We start from the raw sequence: 24,740 nt of genomic DNA, 5'->3' as shown, positions 1-24,740 counted from the left end.
AAATCCACTTTTTTACCTCAGACCCCCTCCCAACAGAAAAAGACACCGTCTTTTCAGCCGCAGTCCTTTCGCTCCTATAAAAACAAGCGGGCAAAAGGACAGTCTTATCTGCCCCGAGGCAGAGGAAAGGGTAAGAGAGGGCAGCAAGCAGCCCCTGCCCAGGACCAGAAGCCCGCCCCGGGTTCTACAAAGCCATCAGCATGACGCTGGGGCTTTACAAGCAGACTCAGGAGCGGTGGGGGGTCGACTAAAGATTTTCAGCAATCAGTGGGCTCGCTCACAGGTGGACCCGTGGATCCTGCAGATAGTATCTCAGGGTTACATGTTGGAATTAGAAAGGTCTCCCCCTCGCCGTTTCCTAAAGTCTGCTTTACCAACGTCTCCCTCAGAAAGGGCGACGGTATTGGAAGCCATTCACAAGCTGTATTCTCAGCAGGTGATAGTCAAGGTACCCCTCCTACAACAGGGAAAGGGGTATTATTCCACACTATTTGTGGTACCGAAGCCGGACGGTTCGGTAAGACCTATTCTAAATCTGAAATCCTTGAACCTGTACATACAGAAATTCAAGTTCAAGATGGAGTCACTAAGAGCAGTGATAGCGAATCTGGAAGAAGGGGACTTCATGGTGTCCCTGGACATAAAAGATGCTTATCTGCATGTCCCAATTTACCCGTCACACCAAGGGTATCTCAGGTTCGTGATACAAGACTGTCATTATCAGTTTCAAACGCTGCCGTTTGGTTTGTCCACGGCACCTCGGGTCTTTACCAAGGTAATGACCGAAATGATGGTTCTTCTACGAAGAAAAGGCGTATTAATTATCCCTTACTTGGACGATCTCCTGATAAGGGCAAAGTCCAGAGAACAGCTGGAAGTCGGTGTAGCACTAACCTAAGTAGTGCTTCAACAACACGGGTGGATTTTGAATCTTCCAAAATCTCAATTGTCCCCGACAACACGTCTGCTGTTCCTGGGAATGATTCTGGACACGGTTCAGAAAAAGGTGTTTCTCCCGGAGGAGAAAGCAAGGGAGTTATCCGAACTTGTCAGGAACCTCCTAAAACCAGGAAGTGTGTCAGTACATCAATGCACAAGAGTCCTGGGAAAGATGGTGGCTTCTTACGAAGCAATTCCATTCGGCAGATTCCATGCACGAATATTTCAGTGGGATCTGCTGGACAAATGGTCCGGATCGCATCTGCACATGCATCAGCGGATAACACTGTCACCAAGAACAAGGTTGTCTCTTCTGTGGTGGTTGCAGAGTGCCCATCTGCTAGAGGGCCGCAGGTTCGGCATACAGGACTGGGTCCTGGTGACTACGGATGCCAGCCTACGGGGCTGGGGAGCAGTCACACAGGGAAGAAACTTCCAGGGGGTATGGTCAAACCTGGAGACGTCTCTTCACATAAATATACTGGAGCTAAGAGCGATCTACAATGCTCTAAGCTTGGCGAAACCGCTGCTTCAGGGTCAGCCGGTGTTGATCCAGTCGGACAACATCACGGCAGTCGCCCACGTAAACAGACAGGGCGGCACGAGAAGCAGAAGAGCAATGACAGAAGCTGCAAGGATTCTTCGCTGGGCGGAAAATCATGTCATAGCACTGTCAGCAGTGTTCATCCCGGGAGTGGACAACTGGGAAGCAGACTTCCTCAGCAGACACGACCTTCACCCGGGAGAGTGGGGACTTCATCAGGAAGTTTTCCACATGATTGTGAACCATTGGGAAAAACCAAAGGTGGACATGATGGCGTCTCGCCTCAACAAAAAACTGGACAGATATTGCGCCAGGTCAAGAGACCCTCAGGCAATAGCTGTGGACGCTCTGGTAACACCGTGGGTGTACCAGTCAGTGTATGTGTTCCCTCCTCTGCCTCTCATACCAAAGGTACTGAGAATTATACGGAAAAGGGGAGTAAGAACAATACTAGTGGCTCCGGATTGGCCAAGAAGAACTTGGTATCCGGAACTTCAAGAGATGCTCACGGAAGATCCGTGGCCTCTACCTCTAAGAAGGGATCTGCTTCAGCAGGGACCTTGTATGTTCCAAGACTTACCGCGACTGCGTTTGACGGCATGGCGGTTGAACGCCGGATTCTAGAAGAAAAGGGCATTCCAGAGGAAGTTATTCCTACCTTGATAAAAGCTAGGAAGGAAGTGACCGCACAACATTATCACCGCATTTGGAGAAAATATGTTGCGTGGTGTGAGGCCAAGAAGGCCCCAACGGAAGAATTTCAATTGGGTCGATTCCTACATTTCCTGCAGGCAGGATTGTCTATGGGTCTCAAATTGGGCTCTATTAAAGTTCAAATTTCGGCCTTATCAATCTTCTTCCAGAAAGAATTGGCTTCAGTGCCTGAAGTACAAACTTTTGTCAAGGGTGTATTACATATACAACCCCCAATTGTGCCTCCAGTGGCACCGTGGGATCTAAACGTAGTTTTGGATTTTCTCAAATCTCATTGGTTTGAGCCTCTCAAATCGGTAGATTTGAAGTATCTTACATGGAAAGTAACCATGCTACTGGCCCTGGCTTCAGCCAGAAGAGTTTCAGAGTTGGCGGCTTTATCGTACAAAAGCCCATATCTGATTTTCCATTCGGACAGGGCAGAACTGCGGACACGTCCTCATTTTCTCCCTAAGGTGGTTTCGGCTTTTCACTTGAACCAGCCTATTGTGGTGCCTGCGGCTACTAGCGACTTGGAGGACTCCAAGTTACTGGACGTTGTCAGAGCATTGAAAATATATATTTCAAGGACAGCTGGAGTCAGAAAATCTGACTCGTTGTTTATCTTGTATGCACCCAACAAGATGGGTGCTCCTGCGTCTAAGCAGACGATTGCTCGTTGGATCTGTAGCACAATTCAACTTGCACATTCTGTGGCAGGCCTGCCACAGCCTAAAACTGTAAAAGCCCACTCCACAAGGAAGGTGGGCTCATCTTGGGCGGCTGCCCGAGGGGTCTCGGCATTACAACTTTGCCGAGCAGCTACGTGGTCAGGGGAGAACACGTTTGTAAAATTTTACAAATTTGATACTCTGGCTAAAGAGGACTTGGAGTTCTCTCATTCGGTGCTGCAGAGTCATCCGCACTCTTCCGCCCGTTTGGGAGCTTTGGTATAATCCCCATGGTCCTGACGGAGTCCCCAGCATCCACTAGGACGTTAGAGAAAATAAGAATTTACTTACCGATAATTCTATTTCTCATAGTCCGTAGTGGATGCTGGGCGCCCATCCCAAGTGCGGATTGTCTGCAATACTTGTACATAGTTCTTGTTACAAAAATCGGGTTATTATTGTTGTGAGCCATCTTTTTTAAGAGGCTACTTCTTTGTTATCATACTGTTAACTGGGTTCAGATCACAAGTTGTACGGTGTGATTGGTGTGGCTGGTATGAGTCTTACCCGGGATTCAAGATCCTTCCTTATTGTGTACGCTCGTCCGGGCACAGTACCTAACTGAGGCTTGGAGGAGGGTCATAGGGGGAGGAGCCAGTACACACCATGTGATCCTAAAAGCTTGCTTTTGTGCCCTGTCTCCTGCGGAGCCGCTATTCCCCATGGTCCTGACGGAGTCCCCAGCATCCACTACGGACTATGAGAAATAGAATTATCGGTAAGTAAATTCTTATTTTTTAGAAGAGCATATATAATTTTCTTGTCTGGACCTCAATGACATGCTTCATGTCAATGGTAGCGAGAGGGTTTATGTAAAAACAGTCCAAACTGTACATATCTGTGTTACTATGGTACCCACTATGGGGTGGTATTCAACCCCACGTCAGTTTCCGACTTTTTTAGGTCGGAAACTGTTCTGACCTATGTAATCCCCCTGCCATGTTTCCGACAAGTCGGCAATTCTGACTTGTCCGAAAACGCGTGGATCGGCAGAATAGCCGCGGATTCACGTGTTTTGTCGGAAGCGTGGCCAAATGTGATTTTAGCCCCGTTTCCGTCAATGTCAATCCCACTTTCAATAAGTCTGATTGGCATTGTCTGGAACGGCCAAATCCTGTCAGATTTGGCGGCTCATTGAATACTGAGATGTCGGATCCTTTCCGTCGGACCGGATCCGACATTAATTGAATATACCCCTGTGTATACATACAGCTGTCCAGATTGACATACAGTGATTAATCAGATGATTTGTGTGTTTAGGAGATATGAAGATTGTTATCTTTAATGTATAAGTTGGAAGGGGCATATAGATGCAGCGTCCTGTGCTAGCTACTATCTGCCCCCAGACAGCTGGAGGGGAGCAAGTTTGTGACCGTGAGATTGGCTGTACTTACACACATTCTGTACTAATGGTGACACATACACTGTAAGCCACTCATGTGAATATATATATATATATATATATATAGCACAAATGCAATACAGGACGCTTAGCCGAGAGATGACCAGGATAGTCTTGGCCAGGATCCTGTCTTGGCCAGGATCCTGGCTTGGCCAGGATAGTCCTTTCAGTAGTATTCCATTGCTGGTGCTTGGCTAGCAGCAGTGAGAGTAAGCACCTTGCGGTATGACCAATTTCCCTTCTTTTGGTAACACGGTGTTGAAGGTTAGGCAGGTTTTAGGGAGTTTGTCCATGAATGAACAATACCTTTCAGTTCCCACTTTGGGAAATTGGTAGTCCGTGGCCTCAGTCATTAAAGAGTTAGACAGATTGATGGGACATAGGGGTATATTCAATTGAAGTCGGATCCATTCCGACATACATTTGTCGGAATGGATCCGACCTGGGCTATTCAATGCATTATCAATTCGACTTTAAAAAAAGTCGAATTGAGATGCAGGAGGGGGGGAGAGCCGTGGGTAGACGGGGGAGAGCAGCGATACAGCAGCAGCTATATAGCCGCTGCTGTAGCGCGGGTCTCCCCCCCTCGTATGTCTGTCTCTCCCTGTCCCTCCTCTCCACGGGCCCCGCATCGCAGCCGCCGCTCACGGCAGCGTCCACCTTGCTCCAGCAAACGAGGTCTCATTTGCTGGAGCCGGGTGGCCGCTGCTGTGACTTCCTCCTGCTCTCCCCATCTGGCTGCCCGCGGCTCTCCCCGTCACTGCTCCCGCATCCCACTCACTTAGACTTTTTTTTTTAAAGTCGAAGTGAGATGGTCGAAAAGGGGGCCAAAACCGACCCGTTTTCGACAACAACCACGTGGATCAGCAGCTATTCCGATGATCCACGTGCTTTTCGACAAGTCAAATTCCTCGACTTGTTGAATACATTGAACCCCTTCCGACCTAAAAAAGTCGAAAACTGCCGTCTTTTCGACAGACGACAGCTTTTGACGTCAATTGAATATACCCCTTAGGGTGCTTCCTAGTTTTACTAAACCTTGGTGCCCTCTGGATGATATTTCATGGGTTCCACCATAGTAACTGCTGTGGCTGATTCTATGAATACCAAATAGTTGTTGCTTGCAAGAAATCACATAGTAACTGGTACATTACGATGAGAGAGCCCCATGCTGTCTGAATACAGCGCTGCTTTGCTGTGTATTGTGTATATTAAGGCACTGTCAGCTGACATTTACAGGCATGTCATTAATGTGCTCTCCTTTCTTTCTCCTTTCCTCTTTGGTTTTGTTTTTTTGTTTTGTGGTAGTCTGACCCTTGGTTATCATTGCAGAGTTACGGAGGAGGGATGCGACCGCCACTAAATGCCCTTGGTGGCCCTGGGATGCCTGGAATGAACATGTAAGTGCTCAAGTGTGTAACGCTGTTTTACTCATACCCCTTTTCCACTGCGACCTGGGATATTCCTGGGTCTTTCACTCGGTAAATTCCTGGGTCCTCAGCCCTACCTTGGTAAAGAACTGGGTCGGGGAGCTGGGTCAGACCCGTGATAGACATTTTTCCACTGCCAAAACCCTAGGTTGATGCACGTTCATGTGCAAAAACCTGGGATTTTTAGGTCAGCTGAAAAGGATGTAAGAAGGTCAGATCATGCTAGATCAGTGGTTCCCAAACTTTTTTGAAGCATGGCAGCCTAGATTATCAGAATTTTTTATGGCTCCCCTGGGCCAATTGTTTCTTATTAAGAAATTTAGAAAGAAATCTTAAATTAAGTAAATTGTGTTTAAATGTCATCCTTAGGTTCATTTGTGTGGTGAGGGACAAGATTTGCTTCTGTTTGTCCACATATTTTCTGATTTGACAATCACCAGCACTTGTTTTGACCATAAATAATTTGAATTGGTCCTGGACCACCAATCCAAGGCACGCCTGCAAGTGTCCCAAGGCACCCCAGGGTGCCACGGCACCCAGTTTGAGAACCACTCTGTTAGATCATCTGAGTCTCCTGTTCCCCACATACATTCACAACACGACTGCAGAATTGGACAGTTACATGTATGATATTGGGTAGTATCATTTATTTTATCTTTAATGTTTATTACTAATTTAAATATTCATCCACGATTTATATTGTTCTTAGTATTCTCTATAAAGTGATTTTACAGTGGGGATGTAAAACAAACATAGGTTACATTATAAGCATAACCTGAGACAAATTTAATAAGAACCCTGCCGCAAACATCTTACAATCTAATTTTGTCTGTATAAACCCATGCTTTGAAGATTCATAACATTTTGTGACAAGTGTGAGAAAACGTAATATTTTCCTCTAAACTTACACTTAAGGCTGAATTCAGTAACCCCATTAAGTTTTCAAAGGGATGAAAAAGTGTGGTAGCCTTGGGCTTTATCATCTGAGGCTATCCAATACCAGCTTCTTTTCACCCAAGTTCCTTTTTAATACCTGTTATTGAACATGTTAATGGGCGTTAACACACAGAATTCGTGAAAGTTCCCAGATTTGTGCATTAACAGGGTTGTGGCACCCAGTAATTCCCTAGGTATCTGGGATTTATTTTTTGCATCTGTTCAGACAATTTAACAAAAAATCCCAGATAAATGCAACCCGTGGGCTCACTTCGGAGACTAATAGTCCCATGGTAAATTACCACGGCTAATGGAATTCCCCCCTTAATTTTGAACAAAATAATCTTTGGATGACTGGGGAACTCCTGTAGGCAACATAAGTTTTGCCAAGTGTTGTGTTGGTGCTAAAACCGTGGAAGGAAAGTCATAACCTAGGGAGTCTAGTATTTCTGCCATAGGCCATGCGCTGTGTTAAAGCCGTGCGTGGCCTTTACACTGTTTGTCCTTGCCCCTGCAGCAGTGCATGTGCTCCAGGAGCAGGGCACGCCATTATGCCAACAGTGAAGAGCTGCCAGTAAAAGTATCTGCTACTCCTTGGGATGGTAACCTATCTATATGATCTTTCTAATCGAATCAGGGCATGGTGGTGTTATAATTTTTAGCTATTAATTTTATTCTCAAAAACAAGCCCTATTTACTTCAGATTAAGGTTGTGTAAGTGAATAGTGACATATTCCTTTATATCAGGTGCCCTGTCTTGCATTTTATTCATTCAGTACTTATAACCCCCAGACTCAATAGAATTGTTTTACATTGCTGATATAACCACAATACAGTAGGTTACTGTTTTTGCTGGCGCACATTAAATATACCTGTTCCTGAAATATAATGCAATACAAATAGTGCATGTGTTTTATATCCAATGAATAGCCTCTAGAATAAGGACAAGGTGGGACAGGTTATGAAAGTACATGTATGCCTTCCAGACACTCTGACTTGGGAAAGGAAAGTGTTCTAATGTGGGAATGAAGCAGATTGTGGAACCATATATGACCTGCTATTATGTCAGATAATGAGTAGAAGATCTTATGTTATTTATTTGCTACCTAGGGGCCCAGGCGGAGGAAGACCATGGCCTAACCCTGGCAGTGCAAACTCCGTTAGTATACATTTATGTTGTTATTAAAGTCTTGGTTTTGTGCTTGTTTTATTTTGCACGTTCTGCTGTATATATTTTCTACTAGCCGTATTACCTCATTATCTTAGGTAAGAGTTTAAAAAGCAAATAAAATAGCTGCAAATGCATTTATATACTAATGGCTGATCACTCTTTTCATTATGCTGCTGATGGCAATAATTATCTCTAATGTCTTGTGCATGGACAAAATAGTCTACAGTGTACACTTAGTGGCGTTTCCGAAATGAGCCCTCACTCCCGTGGGGAGTAGCAGTGCTAGTACACATCACAGGTTACCTATGCACATAATAAAGGTCACTTAAGAACCATAGCACCGCAGACCAAATGCTCTTTGACGTCATGTGACTACTTCAGCGCAAGTACCTAGTTTTGCATGGTGCACGTGGATCTTAAGCCAAGATGGTGCAGAAGAGTTTAGCCAATGGGATATGTTGAACCGATAAAGGGCTCTCTGTTACGTGTTCAGATTTTTCAGGGCAGTATCATTTAAATGCGGAATTGTGGTAGAAGAGACACATTTAGGGGTCTATTCAATTAATCCAACAAGTCTGGGGGAAAAAGCAGATTTCGTCTTTTTCCGACTATTTTAGGTCGAATCTGGAGTCGACCTATTCAAGTCATTTGTAGTTTTTCCGACTTTTCGGATATTCTGATTTGTCGGAATACACATGGATCGGCAGATTATCCGCGGATCCACATATTCCGGTGAATTTGCGGGCATTTTCGACAGGTTTTTAGCCCGTTTTTGATAATGTGGATTCAACTTCAAAAAAAATTGGATCGGCATTGTCGAAAACAGGCTAAACCTGTCGGAAATGCCCGCAAATTAAATACTGAAGTGTTGGGTCCTCTCCATCGGAGAGGAACCGACACTAGTTGAATACTGCCTATAGTGGGTGTTTTCTGCTTTCCAGGTGGGGGTATAGTTTTTGTCATGGTAATGGCCCTCATTCCGAGTTGTTCGCTCGCAAGCCGCTTTTTGCAGCAGTGCACATGCTAAGCCGCCGCCCTCTGGGAGTGAATCTTAGCTTAGCAGAATTGCGAACGAAAGATTCGCAATATTGCGAAAAGATTTTTCTGTGCAGTTTCTGAGTAGCTCGAGACTTACTCTTCCAGTGCGATCAGTTCAGTGCTTGTCGTTCCTGGTTTGACGTCACAAACACACCCAGCGTTCGCCCAGAGACTCCCCCGTTTCTCCAGCCACTCCCGCGTTTTTCCCAGAAACGGCAGCGTTTCTTCACACACACCCATAAAACGGCCAATTTCCGCCCAGAAACACCCACTTCCTGTCAATCACACTCCGATCACCAGAACGAAGTAAAAACCTTGTAATGCCGTGAGTAAAATACCAAACTTCTTAGCAAATTTACTTGGCGCAGCCGCAGTGCGAACATTGCGCATGCGCAGTTAGCGGAAAATCGCTGCGATGCGAAAAAAAAATAACGAGCGAACAACTCTGAATGAGAGCCTATATTCTCTAAATGACAACTAAGTTAGAAAAAGTTTAGTTTTATATGTGAAGCAGGTGGCTGAAATACAGTGCTCAGTCTGCAAACAGGCATTACAGAGTATGTATGTAGTTTGGAATAACATAATAATAAATAATAAGTATTGAAAGCAATTTAACTTTTAAGGATAAATTCTGTTGCTGAAGTGGATACCTCCAATGAGCAGTAATATCTATGTTGTTTCTTTCCTGTCTTCTTCATGGTTTTGTACAATTGTAGATTTCTCATTTCTTTTATCTAGTCTGTTTTATTTTTCACTTATAATTGAATAATCAGCATGTGCAAAATACATGGGTATAGACTTAATGTGGTCACTCGATACGACTGCTGCCACCTAAGGAGTTTGTCCTTAACAATTTATTGTTATACTTCATATGGCGCCACAAGGAGTCTGCAGCGCCAAATTACATAAGGTGAAGTAGTGCAAAGCAAGAAAAAATTAGCAAAAGTACCTAACACTGCATGAGATACAAGCTATATTTACATTGCTGCACATGCAATCATAATACCCAGAAAAACAGTGCTGGCTAAACACAAAGGTTTGGTGAAGTTGTGGACAATGGGGAAGAGATGATGTGTAAGTTAGGGAGGGAAGAGGGCCGTGCTCGGGAGAGCTTACCATCTAGTAGTCCTCATTCAGTAGGAAAGCCTCATGACAGATGAGAAAGTGTAACATTCATTCAGTTTGTAATATAACCGTGCGCGACTGATCTGCTGTTGAACTAAGCCTACTTTTATCCTCAGCAAGTTCTATGAGAAGCACAAGACCCCACACTGTGCGTCTATCCTCCGCACTGGCTTCCCTCACACTGTTGCTCCCTGGTGTAAAGTTAGACGCAGCTGCTTCCATCTACATAGTGTGGCTTGCCTCCCCTCAGCTTAAAACGATTAGCCTTTCAAGTCTGTGTGGTAAAAGCTGGACTAATCTAACAAACGAGAAGAATATGTCCTGCAAACCAAATTACACAAAAAGGAAGAACAATCAATAGACTGGTTTTTTTTGTTTTGTTTTTTTGAACAGTGAAAAAGTACTGTAACTGATTTTTTATTTCTTTTCAGATACCCTACTCGTCTGCGTCTCCCGGGAATTATGTAGTAAGTTCATCTGGTTTTGTTTGCTCATTGGAAATGATGTTACATTTTATTTAGTCAAAGAAATAGTTATCCAGATGTTAAGAGGAGCCCTTGTGTATTGTCTGTGGAGTGAACATCTGAGCCGTGTTCGGCTGTTTTGTCTGTCGTTTAATGTGCATATGTTGATATTTGTTTGAAGAACAGTTACCAATCTGCGCACAGATACAGAGAGAGCCAGGCTGTGCTACATAATAGCATCCATTGCAATACGTGCGACTGTTTAATGGTACTTCAGAATCATTTGCAACAATGAGGTATTTAGAATCCATTGATTCATTCTGCAATTTGCAGAAGTGGAATCCTCTAATGTGGTCAGTTTATGTGGAACCAATACAATTACTGGTGTAGAAACCTTCTATGCACTACATGGAATTAGTGATTCCACTTGTGTAATTGAAATCTTTCTCATAATTGCATTTAACCATTTCTTTACTGGCAAGTATAAGTGACTGGTTAATGCAGCAACCTCATGTGTGAGCAGTGGGACAGAGAACCCAGATTGGGGCTTTCAGCTTAATTTAGGGGAACCCATTATTATATAGCAATAGTTGTATATACTGGAGGGACATACACTTGAAAACGCATTCAGTGCTCTTATCTCTATTGATATTTTATCATTATAATTTATAATATTTTTTTTTTTTAGTCCACAGCAGTTCTTCCGTATGCTGAAACACCTAACCTATTTCATGCTTTTTTGCAGGGTCCTCCTGGTGGTGGTGGTCCTCCAGGCACTCCGATTATGCCCAGTCCAGCAGGTATATTTACTCATCTAGTTTATGTACAAGTGTGCATGCTTCTATGTATGTGTATTTAAGTATGTTTGTAATCCCAAAAAAATTCTCCAGAACGAATTACGACAGATGCAAAATAACATTGACAACATGTATTCAGACGCAACTCCACTGCCAAACCAATAACAAGTGGGTTCCCACAATGACTGCTTGCTATTGGCTAAAAGTGAAGGGAATTTTGAGATTCGTGTTCATTATACTTGGCCCACTGCATTGCAGAATTCCAGGTTTCCCAATCTTATCAATTCCCTTGACACACACATCGGAGCCTCTGAGAGGGGGGCACACTGGATTTTTAGCCATCACACCCCTTACAGGCACAAATCCTGCCCTAACCAGCCTGGGGCTTGTTTTACTCTGACTGGGGGATCCCGCACCTGTGGACTACATGTGTACAGTGGGAACATTTGGAAGGGGGCAAATCATCCATTGGATCATTTATTTATAACACAGAATACACAGTGCAGATGGGGCAGTTTAGGAAGTATTGTATACATTACAATCATCATGTTCCAGCTGACCAGCTGCTGTGGAATTATACATTCAAGCATTTATAATGTGCAGGAACTTGCACTTCCACAACAGATAGACAGACAGATGTTGCCCAACCAGTATAAATGAACATTGTATGTCCAACAGAATGGCTTCTAGAATTTGATGTGGCGTGCATGCTGTCATTCCTTACTTATTGTTAGCTCTAGACCAGCCTAGGTATGGAGACCAGGTACTATTACTATTCAGGCACAGCTAGCATGGCTCATACATATAAAATGTGTGTGTGTGTGTGTGTGTGTGTGTGTGTGTGTGTGTGTGTGTATATATATATATATATATATATATATATATATATATATATACATACATATATACAATGTATATATTTTTGTTTGTTTTTTAAATTTATTTATTTTTTTACACCAATAATTTTTATTGAGGTATTTTCTTTTCCTAAAGGGGAATACAGAAAGGAAGAAAACGGGGGAAGGGGAAAAAAAGAACATTGTATAACATCTTGTGACGATACACTACAAAAGATACACATAAATTAAATTATTAAGCAAATATATAGGCATCAAATAAGCATATAACATAGCAAATATGCAATACATAGTAACCATGTGATCGGAACGGGTGTAGTATGGTATGCCGGCGGCCTGGCTCCCGGTGATCAGCATACCGGCGCCGGGAGCCCGACCGCCGGCATACCAACGCTTCTTGCTATTTATTCTCCCTCCAGGAGGGTCGTGGACCCCCATGAGGGAGAAAATCTGTTGGTATGCCGGCTGTCGGGATTCTGGCACCGGTATACTGTGCGCCGGGATCCCGACAGTCGGCATACTGAAGACCACCCGATCGGAACCTGTGTCATTAATCAGATCCAAATTTAAGAAGATGACTCTTCTTCGTTCAGACTAAATTGAAGGGGGTGGAGAGGGAGTAATACGTAATATATTGTGCACCTTCCCCTTCTGTTACATATACATGCCATTGCATCCATAAATTGATATTTGGGGTAGCTGGAAGTTATGCTGCCAGCCCCAGAGCTACACAGCTTTGGATGATGATCACTATAAAGGGGAAATATGCAGCACCAGCAGCATAAGGTGTTCTAATAATAACCAAGACTCCTCATCATAAGGCTGGTTCTTTTATAGAGCCTAAGGACCCCTGTACATTGGGATCTCTGGGATGGCAATAAGTTGGACCCCCATAACCCAGGGGGTCAGGGTGAGCCCTATTGCCTCTAAAGGTCTTTGCTTTTGGGATGGGAAGTACACCAAAGAGTTTTGCAGGTGTTCACTGCTTGGAGGCCCTCAGCTGTGTACTAATCAGCTTAGGGGCTGACCAGTAACCGGACGCCATGCTAATGTTTTCGAGCATATACAAGGTAGGGTAGTGGGGCTGGTTGAAACATTTGGGGAATGGCAAGCTGCCTATATAATATATGTAAGTGTGTGTGTGTATATATATATATATATATATATATATATACATATATATATATATATATATATATATATACATATATATATATATGTATGTGTATATATATATATATATAATTAGGGTGTGTGTGTTTTTAACTGATTTATTATTGCCATCATCTGTCATCTTGTGTACACTGCAGTTCTCACATCTTGCTTCTACATTTACAGTTATTTAGCCTGCGATTAGCTGCGGTGTTAAGTAAAACATATCCGTGGTTTGGTGGTTAGCATTACAGCGCTATATTTGGCAAAGTCATACTGCAAAGAACCACAGTCGGTTGCTTGCTACAGTACATGTGTGGTTGCTTTACCATAGCCCTGAAGTGAGAGCTTGCACCAGGGAAATAGACAGTGAATAGATGTGTAGGGGGTGATAGGCACCATAGTCTGGTATACTCGATGATGATCTATACAATGAGTGCATCCACAAACATACTTTTTTTTTATAAGGCGTATTTGTAGGAAAGCCAGTGGTGTATTTATAATAGTGTAGGGTATGCAGTGTACATGGGCTCCTGGGTGAAGGGGTTTCCCATGCCGCACACACTGCATCCACAACAGACCCCTGCCCACTACCACCTCTAGACCCGTGTGCCAGAGCTAGTAATATCTTGTGCACATGCAGAAAATGTGATCTGAGGGATCGCCAGCTGCAGGTATAAGTGTACACAATGCACATGGACCCCCACTCCCACCCTCCCGATGCAAATGAGGAAAGCATTAGTTGTTTTTCTGACTTCTAATTTTGATTCTTTTTCAAGCAATTAATATGAAATAAGTTCAGCATTGTCTTAGCTATTCACCTGTACAATCTTATGCTTAGCGTGTTATTTTGTTTTTATAGCAATTGCTCAATTTACCTCTGCTACTAAGTATTACATGTATGTATGACTTTACATTATTGCATTAATATAACTCTTGAATGTGACCTTCTGTTTAAGATTCAACAAACTCTGGAGACAATATGTACACATTAATGAATGCAGTACCTCCCGGCGCCAACAGACCTAACGTAAGGATTGGGCAGTGGTCAACGTTTTACTGTTTATTTTATTTTTGTTTTTTCTTGGTGATTATTTTATCTTTATTAGTCTAAAATGTAAGAAACGCAGAATGTTGGTTAAAAGTAAAACTTTTTTTTTTTTTCTATAATGTTTAACCTGCTTCCACATCACATCCTATCTAGGGCCGTCTTTTCGTATGGGCTCAATGGGCCCTTGCCCAAGGGCCCCAAGAGTATAAGGGCCCTAGGCTGATAGCTGAGAGTCCCCTTTTACCAGGGGTACTAGATTTTTGAAAATCGGCCCTGGGGAACCGGAGATATCCGACTTCAAAGTAGTGGTCCCCATCTGAGCCTGTTAATTGCTCTTCCCAGCCCGGTATCTCGGGTTGTGTCTGACTTAGAGTTTGTCTGAGGGTATGCTCCGAAAGCTGAGACTCTCCCCTTTCAGTGGACACTGGCAGCCAATCTCTACTATGTCCAGAACCAGAGACAGCAGCCTTCCAGCAGCTGGTCCCTGCTCCAGCTCCACACATCTGGTATGCAGTTTTATATTTTTGTCCGTGGATTGCTCTGCCTCTTGAACTCTGATCCCCAAGTCACCAGTATCTCCTGAAAGGTGGGACTATCTAGTTGTTTATTCAATTGAAAGCTAGGAAATCTATTTCCAGGAACTGGAGATATTATAAGTCAAGCAAGCTACACTCCCACCAGAAAATGATGAATATTAAGCCCACTCCCCTACCCTGCGTATTAAACATCCCCTACAACCCTGGAAGTCATGCACTGGGGCGCCTTCATTCAGCCCAATGCACCCTTCTACAGTTTAGTGTTCTTCATCCTGCACCATCTTCCACCATCTGTGCAGTAAAGGAGTAATTAGCAGAAATTACTGCTCCAGGTCCAACATGCTGAGCGGAAGATAGAACACCCCCTACCGTGTGTGGGACATCAAAGCTGACGCCGATAGCACCCCCTTCCCCTACTGCAGGAGGATAGGTAGGGGCCCCAGTACATTGTTTTGCCCAGGGGCCTACGCTGCTGTTAAGATGGTCCTGATCCTATACAGGTTGAGTATCCCTTATCCAAAATGCTTGGGACCAGAGGTATTTTGGATATGGGATTTTTCCGTATTTTGGAATAATTGCATACCATAATGAGATATCATGGTGATGGGACCTAAATCTAAGCACAGAATGCATTTATGTTTCATATACACCTTATACACACAGCCTGAAGGTCATTTTAGACAATATTTTTAATAACTTTGTGCATTAAACAAAGTGTGTGTACATTCACACAATTCATTTAGGTTTCATATATACCTTATACACAGCCTGAAGGTCATTTAATACAATATTTTTAATAACTTTGTGTATTAAACGAAGTTTGTGTACATTGAGCCATCAAAAAGCAAAGGTTTCACTATCTCACTCTCATTCAAAAAAGCCCGTATTTCGGAATATTCCGTATTTCGGAATATTTAGATATGGGATACTCAACCTGTACTCCATGCTACACTTACTAATGAAAAACCTATACAAATGAAGTGTCCTAACCTATTCGTTGTCAAGCTTGGGTATTAAGTTCACACAGAGGCGGATGGAGACCTCAGGGGGCCCTAAGCAACAAACAGATTTGGGGCCCACTTCCTCAAACAATCCATAGCACTATGGTTTAATTTCTGATCTATGCCCCTCTGTCAGGTGTGTGTGTGTGTGTGTGTGTGTGTGTGTGTGTGTGTGTGTGTGTGTGTGTGACTGTGTGTGTGTGTGTGTGTGTGTGTGACTGTGTGTGTGTGTGTGTGTTGATATCTACAGCTATTACTACAGTATGTTATATAGGGCCTAACTCGGGTCTGATCGCAGCAGCAAATTTGTTAGCAAATGGGCAAAACCAGGGCCCTCATTCCGAGTTGATCGGTCGCAAGGCGAATTTAGCAGAGTTACACACGCTAAGCCGCCGCCTACTGGGAGTGAATCTTAGCTTCTTAAAATTGCGACCGATGTATTCGCAATATTGCGATTACTAACTACTTAGCAGTTTCAGAGTAGCTCCAGACTTACTCTGCCTGTGCGATCATTTCAGTGCTTGTCGTTCCTGGTTGACCTCACAAACACACCCAGCGTTCGCCCAGGCACTCCCACCGTTTCCCCGGCCACTCCTGCGTTTTTTCCGGAAACGGTAGCGTTTTCAGCCACACGCCCCTGAAACGCCGTGTTTCCGCCCAGTAACACCCATTTCCTGTCAATCACATTACGATCGCCGGAGCGAAGAAAAAGCCGTGAGTAAAATTACTTTCATCATAGTAAAGTTACTTGGCGCAGTCGCAGTGCGAACATTGCGCATGCGTACTAAGCGGATTTTCACTGCGATGCGATGAAAAATACCGAGCGAACAACTCGGAATGAGGGCCCATGTGCACTGCAGGGGGGGTGGGGGTTTAGCAGATAGAACATTTTATTAATTCTATTTTTTTTAAATTAAGGTTTAAGATAAGGTTTAAGATGCTCTTTTAGTCAATTTAGTCTATTTTTTATTTACGTTTTTCACATTGTTGCAAATGAGTGCCCAAATCTGTGTTATGCGTGTGCACATCTGCAAAAACTATCCAGCAAAGGGGAAGTTATCCCTTTCTGTGTTGCTGGGGCAGCTGGATAGCACTGAGAGGTATTTGAATATACTTAAATATTGCAGGACATGCAGGACACCTGATTAAAAATTAAATGAGGTACCTTATTTATTATATAATAAATTGCACTTTGAGAGGGAGGTTGCAGTGCTGGACCTTGCAGAGCTAGGCTGTTATCTCACTGAAACAGGCTGCATCAGTCCTGTTCAGCCCGAGATGGTAGCCTTCTATAAGCCCGCCCCCCAAATGTAGCAGATGGCCCCTGCCCAGCCTGCGTATGCCACCCCACCCCCTGTCACATATTCCCACTCACCTTCCCAATCACTGTGTCACATTCCCACTCGCCCCTCACTGTCGCACATTCCCACTCACCCCTTGCTGTCGCACATTCCCGCTCAGCCCTCGCTGTCACGCATTCCTGCTCACTCCTCACTGTCACACATACCCGCTCACTGTCTCACATACCCACTCACTGTAGCCCATTCACTTCTCATTGTACCACATGCCCCACTCACTCCCAGAGACAACAGGATAACCATACAGTCACACAATAGTATCCTCCCTCCTCCCCTCCAATGCCACAAATGACCCCTCTGCCTGTCTATACGTCGTCTTTCCACCTCCCTTTCACCTTGCACGAGCAGGACAGTGTGTCACCTTCACTTTCGTCAAAAGTCCTCCTTCTGCTACAGCCTGCTTCCGGACACAGACCCATCATGTTCCCAGGCTCCCAGAAGCGCCAGTTGCACTGCGACCCAGCCGGCTCCTCTCTGAATGCGTGTGACGTCATGATGCACGTGCTTCATGATGTCACATGCACAATACCTTAAATCAGAAGGGTGTAGGTGAGCGCAGAATGGGCAGGCACCCGGCAGCTTCTCTAAACACTGAAAGCCTTCCGGGGACCATTAAAACAGCCCACCATACACAGATATTTTTAAATGCTGTGAGTAAACCGGGCCCTTTCGGCGGGCCCCTGGGACCCCCCCAGGCCCTAGGCATCCGCTTTGGATGCCTTGCCGTAAATCTGCTTCTGAGTTCATACGCCATGGGCCAGATATAATGACATGCAACTTCAGCGGCCGTGCGGGATGCCAGGCGAACGCAGATAATTTTTAAAGGGGCAACCACTTACAAGGCAAAACCATGCCTTGTAAATGATTGCCCCTTTAAAAAACCGTCACAGTTCAGTCGGCATCCCGCATGGCCGCTGAACTCACGCGTCATTACATCCGTCCCTAAAACTGACATGCACACGTAGCATATACTGTAGGTATATTTGTTTTGCTTTGTTTTAAAACATCACAGTACAATTCAAAAATCCCTTTATTGTGCTGTAAAAAAACTTTCTCTCATTATATCCACTGTTAGTAGAATCCAAAAATATAAATAAAAAACATACAACAATAGTGCGCTACCAGTAAATTCCCAATTTACTTGTACTGATTTCACCTAATAAACTCTAGAAAGTTTGTTAATTGTCCATTGGAGTATAGAATTCATAAAAGGAAAGTGAACTTCCACTTATAGTCACTTAAAGGATCAAGATACTCTACAGCTGCAAATACTTCTCTTTGGTCCACCAAGGATTTTCTCATACAGCGGATTGTTAATCCAGTGGGTTCTGCAGTTATACCCTCATACCAATAAAATCACCTAAAAAAGCATAAAGAGCCACTCATTAATACATTTGTGATCTTTTATTCTTCGTAAAACATAAGTTCCAATAAAAATGCTTACATAGGACCTAAAAAGGTGCCATATTTGTTGCTACCAATTAGGAAGAGATTTAACTAGCCTGCCTGCACCCTAGGACTGCTCTGACCTCCACGAATTGTGACTTCACCAATGATGCACCAATATGACACCAATCACCCTACGTGTTTCGTCCCTTAGATAGGACTTCTTCAGGGGTATAGTAATGATTCACAAAGCAAGAAAGCCTTGTTTCTCAATCATCCATAGCTTATCATTATACTCCACGTTGTGCAAAGCTTACCTCTAGCTGCAATAGTGTCATAGTCATGAATTATATACATTTAACAGACTCTATATGGTTCATAGTTAAAATCAGTACAAGTAAATTTATTGGACGTGCCTTCTAGGTGTTTTTTTTTTTTTTTTTTTACATAGTACAAGCCTGAATACACAGATTTCAGTGGGTCCAAAATTAACATATAATAAGTAATTAAAGGTAACAGTGCTGATATGAATAGTAAGGGAAGGTCATTTTATTAGTGAACTCCTAAATTAATGGCCACCTGCAGGTAGGACCAATATTTTAAATACTGGTTCTTGTTTCTTTTGCGCTAGTTTCCTATGGGTCCTGGATCAGACGGCCCAATGAGTGGGTTAGGTGGATTGGAACCGCACCATATAAATGGCTCATTAGGTACGTGTCTAAATATTATACACATTTAAATTCTGAAAAATGTTTTTGTTTTTCCATTCATGAGACTTGTTTTTGTGGGGTTTTTTAATTTTATTTTTTTTAACTTTTGTATAAATGTGGCTTTGCTACTACAAATAAGCATCAAAACGTCCCAAACTAAAGGTGCATACACACGGAAAGATTTTAACAATGAGCGATTTTGACTGAGCGTTTTACCTTGAACTGGCAGTAGGAGAATTTGACTAACTTTTCCAGCGATTTTGGCTATGGGCGATTTTGGCTAACTCATTTAAGCAAGGGGATGCTTTTTCTTTTCCAGCGGCCTAGCCAAAACTGACTTGCCTGCACAGTCTATTTTTAGCAGTGATAGCGACCTGACGGGGACGCGCATCGCTATCGCTGGCTGTGTACACACAGAGCGATATGCACTAACTTTCTGAGCGATTTTGACTATATAGTCAAAATCGCTCCGTGTGTATGGACCTTAAGGACGGTCGGGATGGATGAAGCTGCCAGTAGTACAAGAATTTTTTTTACAAGTGATGAAAAAACAGGCTGTTAATTGTTACAGTGCGCGAAACATACCATGTAGCCTTTATACAGCAGTGGTTCATTAATGAGGCTGTGATAGTACTCCTTACTACAGTAGCTATACTCCTATTGCACAACCTGGCAATACAGGAAAGCCTTGTTATTACTGCGTGCAAGTTCCCTGGCTGTTGCAGCTTTCTTAGTAAGGTCTCTAGGGAGCATTATTCATGACTTGATTATGTGATACTCGCAGCCTCTGACCTCTGCCTAATGCTAAAAGTATAACCTGTGTATTTGGAACATAATTATAGCTTGCTGGGAGTGGGGATTCTGCTGAGTATTTTAATGCACTGCTAGCACTAATGAAGAATGACAGATCGTTATATTGGGAATGACGAAATCTGCATTTATTTAAGTCTACTGTCACAGTTCTAGATCTCCTCTGTGACTCCGTGTAACCTATCCTGTGCCAGTACTGTATATGAATGTTTTGAAGTGTTCCTAATCAGGGCTGTGTTTTGCAGGCTCAGGGGACATGGACAGTATTTCCAAGGTGAGTACTTGTTCTCAGCCTTTCCAAAGGGAGGAGTGAGGTTGTGGAATTCAGTTGTCTTGTCTTCTTGTCCTTATGGCTGAAATAAAGGAAATGCAAAGCTTATGACTTATTGCATGTGATAAATGATTTGGTATATAATTTACTGAAGTGTTGCAGTAACACTTTATAGCTTTTTTATGCCAGTGGTAGGATGAACATGAAAGCTAAGACTGGTATAATGGAAGATGGTTGTACAAAATTCTGATTTAGACCAATCAAGTTTTTATTTTCCCTCTGTGCCCATTCCCTAATGTCACAGGGGGTAATTCAGAGTTGATCGCAGCAGCAAATTTGTTAGCAGTTGGACAAAACCAGGGAGGTCATTCCGAGTTGTTCGCTCGCAAGGCGATTTTAGCAGAGTTGCTCACGCTAAGCCGCCGCCTACTGGGAGTGTATCTTAGCATCTTAAAATTGCGAACAAAGTAATCGCAATATTGCGATTACACACCTCGTAGCAGTTTCTGAGTAGCTTCAAACTTACTCGGCATCTGCGATCAGTTCAGTGCTTGTCGTTCCTGGTTTGACGTCACAAACACACCCAGCGTTCGCCCAGACACTCCTCCGTTTCTCCGGCCACTCCTGCGTTTTTTCCGGAAACGGTAGCGTTTTTTCCCACACGCCCATAAAACGGCCTGTTTCCGCCCAGTAACACCCATTTCCTGTCAATCACATTACGATCGCCAGACCGATGAAAAAGCCGTGAGTAAAATTACTAAGTGCATAGCAAATTTACTTGGCGCAGTCGCAGTGCGGACATTGCGCATTAAGCGGAAAATCGCTGCGATGCGAAGATTTTTACCGAGCGAACAACTCGGAATGAGGGCCCATGTGCACTGCAGGTGTGGCAGATATAACATTTGCAGAGAGAGCAGTGGTGCAAGTAGAAATATTTTCTTATTGGTACTGAGTGCCTACAAATGGGCGTGGTCATGTGTTGTGATGGGGCATGGCCACATGCTGCTAGTGGGAGTGGCTACATGACACTAGCGGTGTGGCCACATGACATAGCCCCTTTTTTTTTGTATTCTGGAGGCAAGGCTAAAAATATATAGTAAAGCCTCCGGTATAATAGAAATATATAGTGATACCTCCAGTACAATAGAAATATATAGTAATACCCCCAATTTAAGAACAATATATAGTAATGGCTCCATTATAACAGGAAAATACAGCCACTGTCGCACTCCCAGTAACCCTGACAAAGTGGGAGGAGCCGTCATGCTGCCAAGCACCATGGTCTTGTTGCTTTGTGGCACATTATAATTGTGGCAATGGCAAAGTGTGTGGCAGGTGGTACTGCATTTCCCGCTGTCAAATTCTTAAGGGTACTCCGTACCCGAGCATACCCGCATACTTGCACCGCTGAGAGAGAGTTAGATTTGGGTGGGTTTTTTTATTTCTGTGCAGGGTAAATACTGGCTGCTTTATTTTTACCCTGTAATTTAGATTTCAGTTTGAACACACCCCACCCAAATCTAACTCTCTCTGCACATGTTATACCTGCCATCCCCCCACCCCCGCAGTGCACATGACTTTGCCCAACTGCTAACAAATTTGCTGCTGCGATCAACTCTGAATTAGGCCCACAGTCTCTTTATTTTTCCAAATGCACCCACAACAGATGGGTGGTTGGGGTAGACTTCCCTTACGATGGAAAACTTTTTATCTGGGATAACATAGAAACATAGAATTTGACGGCAGATCAGAACCAAAACCTTTTTTACTTTTCTTTTTTTTTTTAGCATTTTTCAAGCGGGACCCGGGTTATGTCTGTTTTTTAAACTATTTTATTCCGTTACTGTCCTCTACTTATATAAGTGTATTATTTTGAAAAAAATACAAAGAATAAGGTTCTCTCGGAGTTGCACAAAATAATCAACTCTCTGCGCAGTATGTAGGAGAAACCCATTTATATCCATGTAACCGCAGATGGTATAGTTACAAACACCCACATTTAGAATATAATTTAAATTTGTACAGATAGGATCAAAAAGAAACATCATTTTAAATTTCATATACTTATAAAGGGGTATCTGCAAAAGGACAACTATCCAAAACATGTAATCAGCTTTCAGATTACATTGGGGGGGGCGGAGAACGCAACAAGCCCCTTGTGGTATTCCCACTCTATGCCTGTCGTGGACACCCATGAGTGGGAATAGCCCCTGCTAGTCGGCATGCTTAGGTGGCGGTAGATAGGGGGGAGGTATTGTGAGCATAACTACATCCCCTTACAGCATATAATATATGTATGGAGAACCCATCCAGTAATTGTCAGCCACAGAATTCTAATTATTAACAGTTTCCAAAACTAGGAGATTATAACAAGGTTATTCTTTTAATCCGAGTGAATGCCAGATGCCAGTTGAGGTTTCTGATGCATAGTGCTGTAAGTAACCATTACAAAGAGTAATAAGGTTCCTCCCCAAGTTCTCTGCAGGTAGAAATAGTGTAGATTACTCTCACTCCATGCATGAAACTTGGGTCCTCTCCTTGTTACCACTATACGGACCGGATAGAGGATTATTCAAGCATCAGTTATGATACAATACATGTGTTTTCCTCCTACTACCAGTACATTGACCGGATGCTCAAACCGGTTCCAGATAAAATCCTAATTATTAATTATTGTGCATCACACATCTGCCTCTCAGATCAGGAGAATAGGCAGTGCTGTACTTACTGTAATCTAATTTTGGAATCTGTGTATATTTGTAGTTTTGTGACCGCACTATTAAATTGATTCTCCGTGTATACACATTAATTTGAGATCGACAACAAATTAATTACATGGTTTGGGTAATTGTGTGGACATTTCAGTTGATATAATTTTGCTAATCCTGTTATCATTTATACGTAATAGTACGTATACTCTATGTATTTTCTTTTTCTTTTCAGTTTTCTTTACTGTCTATTGCAGTACAGTATGTCTTTATTGATTACATGGTTTTAATGAGGTTTTAACAAATTAGTATTTATTTATACCACACAATGAGCAAATTTTAATTTTTACATATGATTAATAATATGTGTGCAGGTGATAAAGTGTACATTTGCAAAAATATTTCCAATCCTGAAAGAAACTTGGGGCCTAATTCAGACCTTATCGCAGCAGCAAATTTGTTCTGTAATGGGCAAAACCATGTGCACTGCAGGTGGGGCAGATACAACATGTGCAGAGAGAGTTAGATTTGGGTGGGGTGTGTTCAAACTGAAATCTAAATTGCAGTGTAGGAATAAAGCAGTCAGTATTTACCCTGCACAGAAACAAAATAACTCGCTGGATCCTTTGTATGATGTGAAAGTCTCATATACAGGCATTATTCTCCTTCCTTGTTCCACCAATGCCTTTCATCACTTCAAGTCACTGAGTGGGGCTTGTACTATGTTTTCATATGACTGGAAAAATATAAGACACATGTAGATCACATTACTAATATAGCACAAAGACTAAGGGCATAAAGCTGTCATTTCTATCCATCTCTTTCTCCGTTCAGTTTCGTATGGATTGAAATAACACTAATGTGCACAAGCCTTTAAAATGACTGAGCCAGTGATTACTGTTCCAAGTTTGCTTTACCGTAGTTATCCATAAACCATCAGCTCTTTCTGGATCATGTTTCAAATCCACTGATCTATATAAAAGATTCATCTTTCTGCCGTTCTCTTATTCAGCAGCATGCGGCTGGGGGTCCTGACTTACTGACTGCACTGGAAGCAGCTAGTTGCATCATTTGTACAAAATTTACAAGTCTCAAATCTGTGCTAAAATACAAACACCAACCAGACGTGCTCACATTGTCTACCTTGCACTGGAAATATGAAATCTAATTGTTGATTGGCTGATGTGATTTTAGTGGTGATTCACACCTTCTTAGCACTGTTAGTAAATTACCTTCACTCTCGGGCTAAGGCAAAGTTTCATACAAGTCTGTTCTGCACATGTTCCCCAGCTGAACGTGTGCATCGATAGCTATTCAGGGTTGCACGCAACTCAGTCATATCTTTATTTGCAGCCGAAGGGGCATAACTTGTTTGGGAACAGGGGGTTTGCACGTATGCTGAATTTACTGTCAATGGAATTGCAAATTGTGCTAAGTTGTATGTACGCAGGGTCGGTGCAAAGGCGCACTGATAATGATGAAGCCAAGTGTGCGTACGGGCTATGCGCGCTCATAAATATCCGCATTTTTATCCATTCACGCAGTGTGGATATAATTATGGCTGATTTGCATGCAACTCTGAACAGACCCGCTATCTCTATAAGGTTCCTACCAACACCAAAAAGAATGA

General features: G+C 43.0%; 1 protein-coding gene across 4 annotated transcripts in view; it reads left to right on the top strand.

Moving 5' to 3' along the window:
- Positions 1–24,740, top strand: part of SSBP2 (single stranded DNA binding protein 2) — a 385,422-nt gene that overhangs the window by 355,122 nt on the left and 5,560 nt on the right. For all 4 annotated transcript variants that reach the window (XM_063963929.1, XM_063963930.1, XM_063963931.1 and 1 more), the window contains 7 exons: positions 5,642–5,709; positions 7,786–7,834; positions 10,441–10,476; positions 11,219–11,273; positions 14,239–14,309; positions 19,243–19,321; positions 20,377–20,405. In XM_063963929.1, coding sequence (XP_063819999.1) covers positions 5,642–5,709; positions 7,786–7,834; positions 10,441–10,476; positions 11,219–11,273; positions 14,239–14,309; positions 19,243–19,321; positions 20,377–20,405 — 387 coding nt within the window. The remainder of the gene's footprint in view (positions 1–5,641; positions 5,710–7,785; positions 7,835–10,440; positions 10,477–11,218; positions 11,274–14,238; positions 14,310–19,242; positions 19,322–20,376; positions 20,406–24,740) is intronic.

Source organism: Pseudophryne corroboree, chromosome 1, assembly GCF_028390025.1.
Source record: "Pseudophryne corroboree isolate aPseCor3 chromosome 1, aPseCor3.hap2, whole genome shotgun sequence".
NCBI lineage: Eukaryota > Metazoa > Chordata > Amphibia > Anura > Myobatrachidae > Pseudophryne > Pseudophryne corroboree.
Note: the sequence above shows the minus strand (reverse complement) of the source record. Positions and strands in the feature narration are given on the sequence as shown.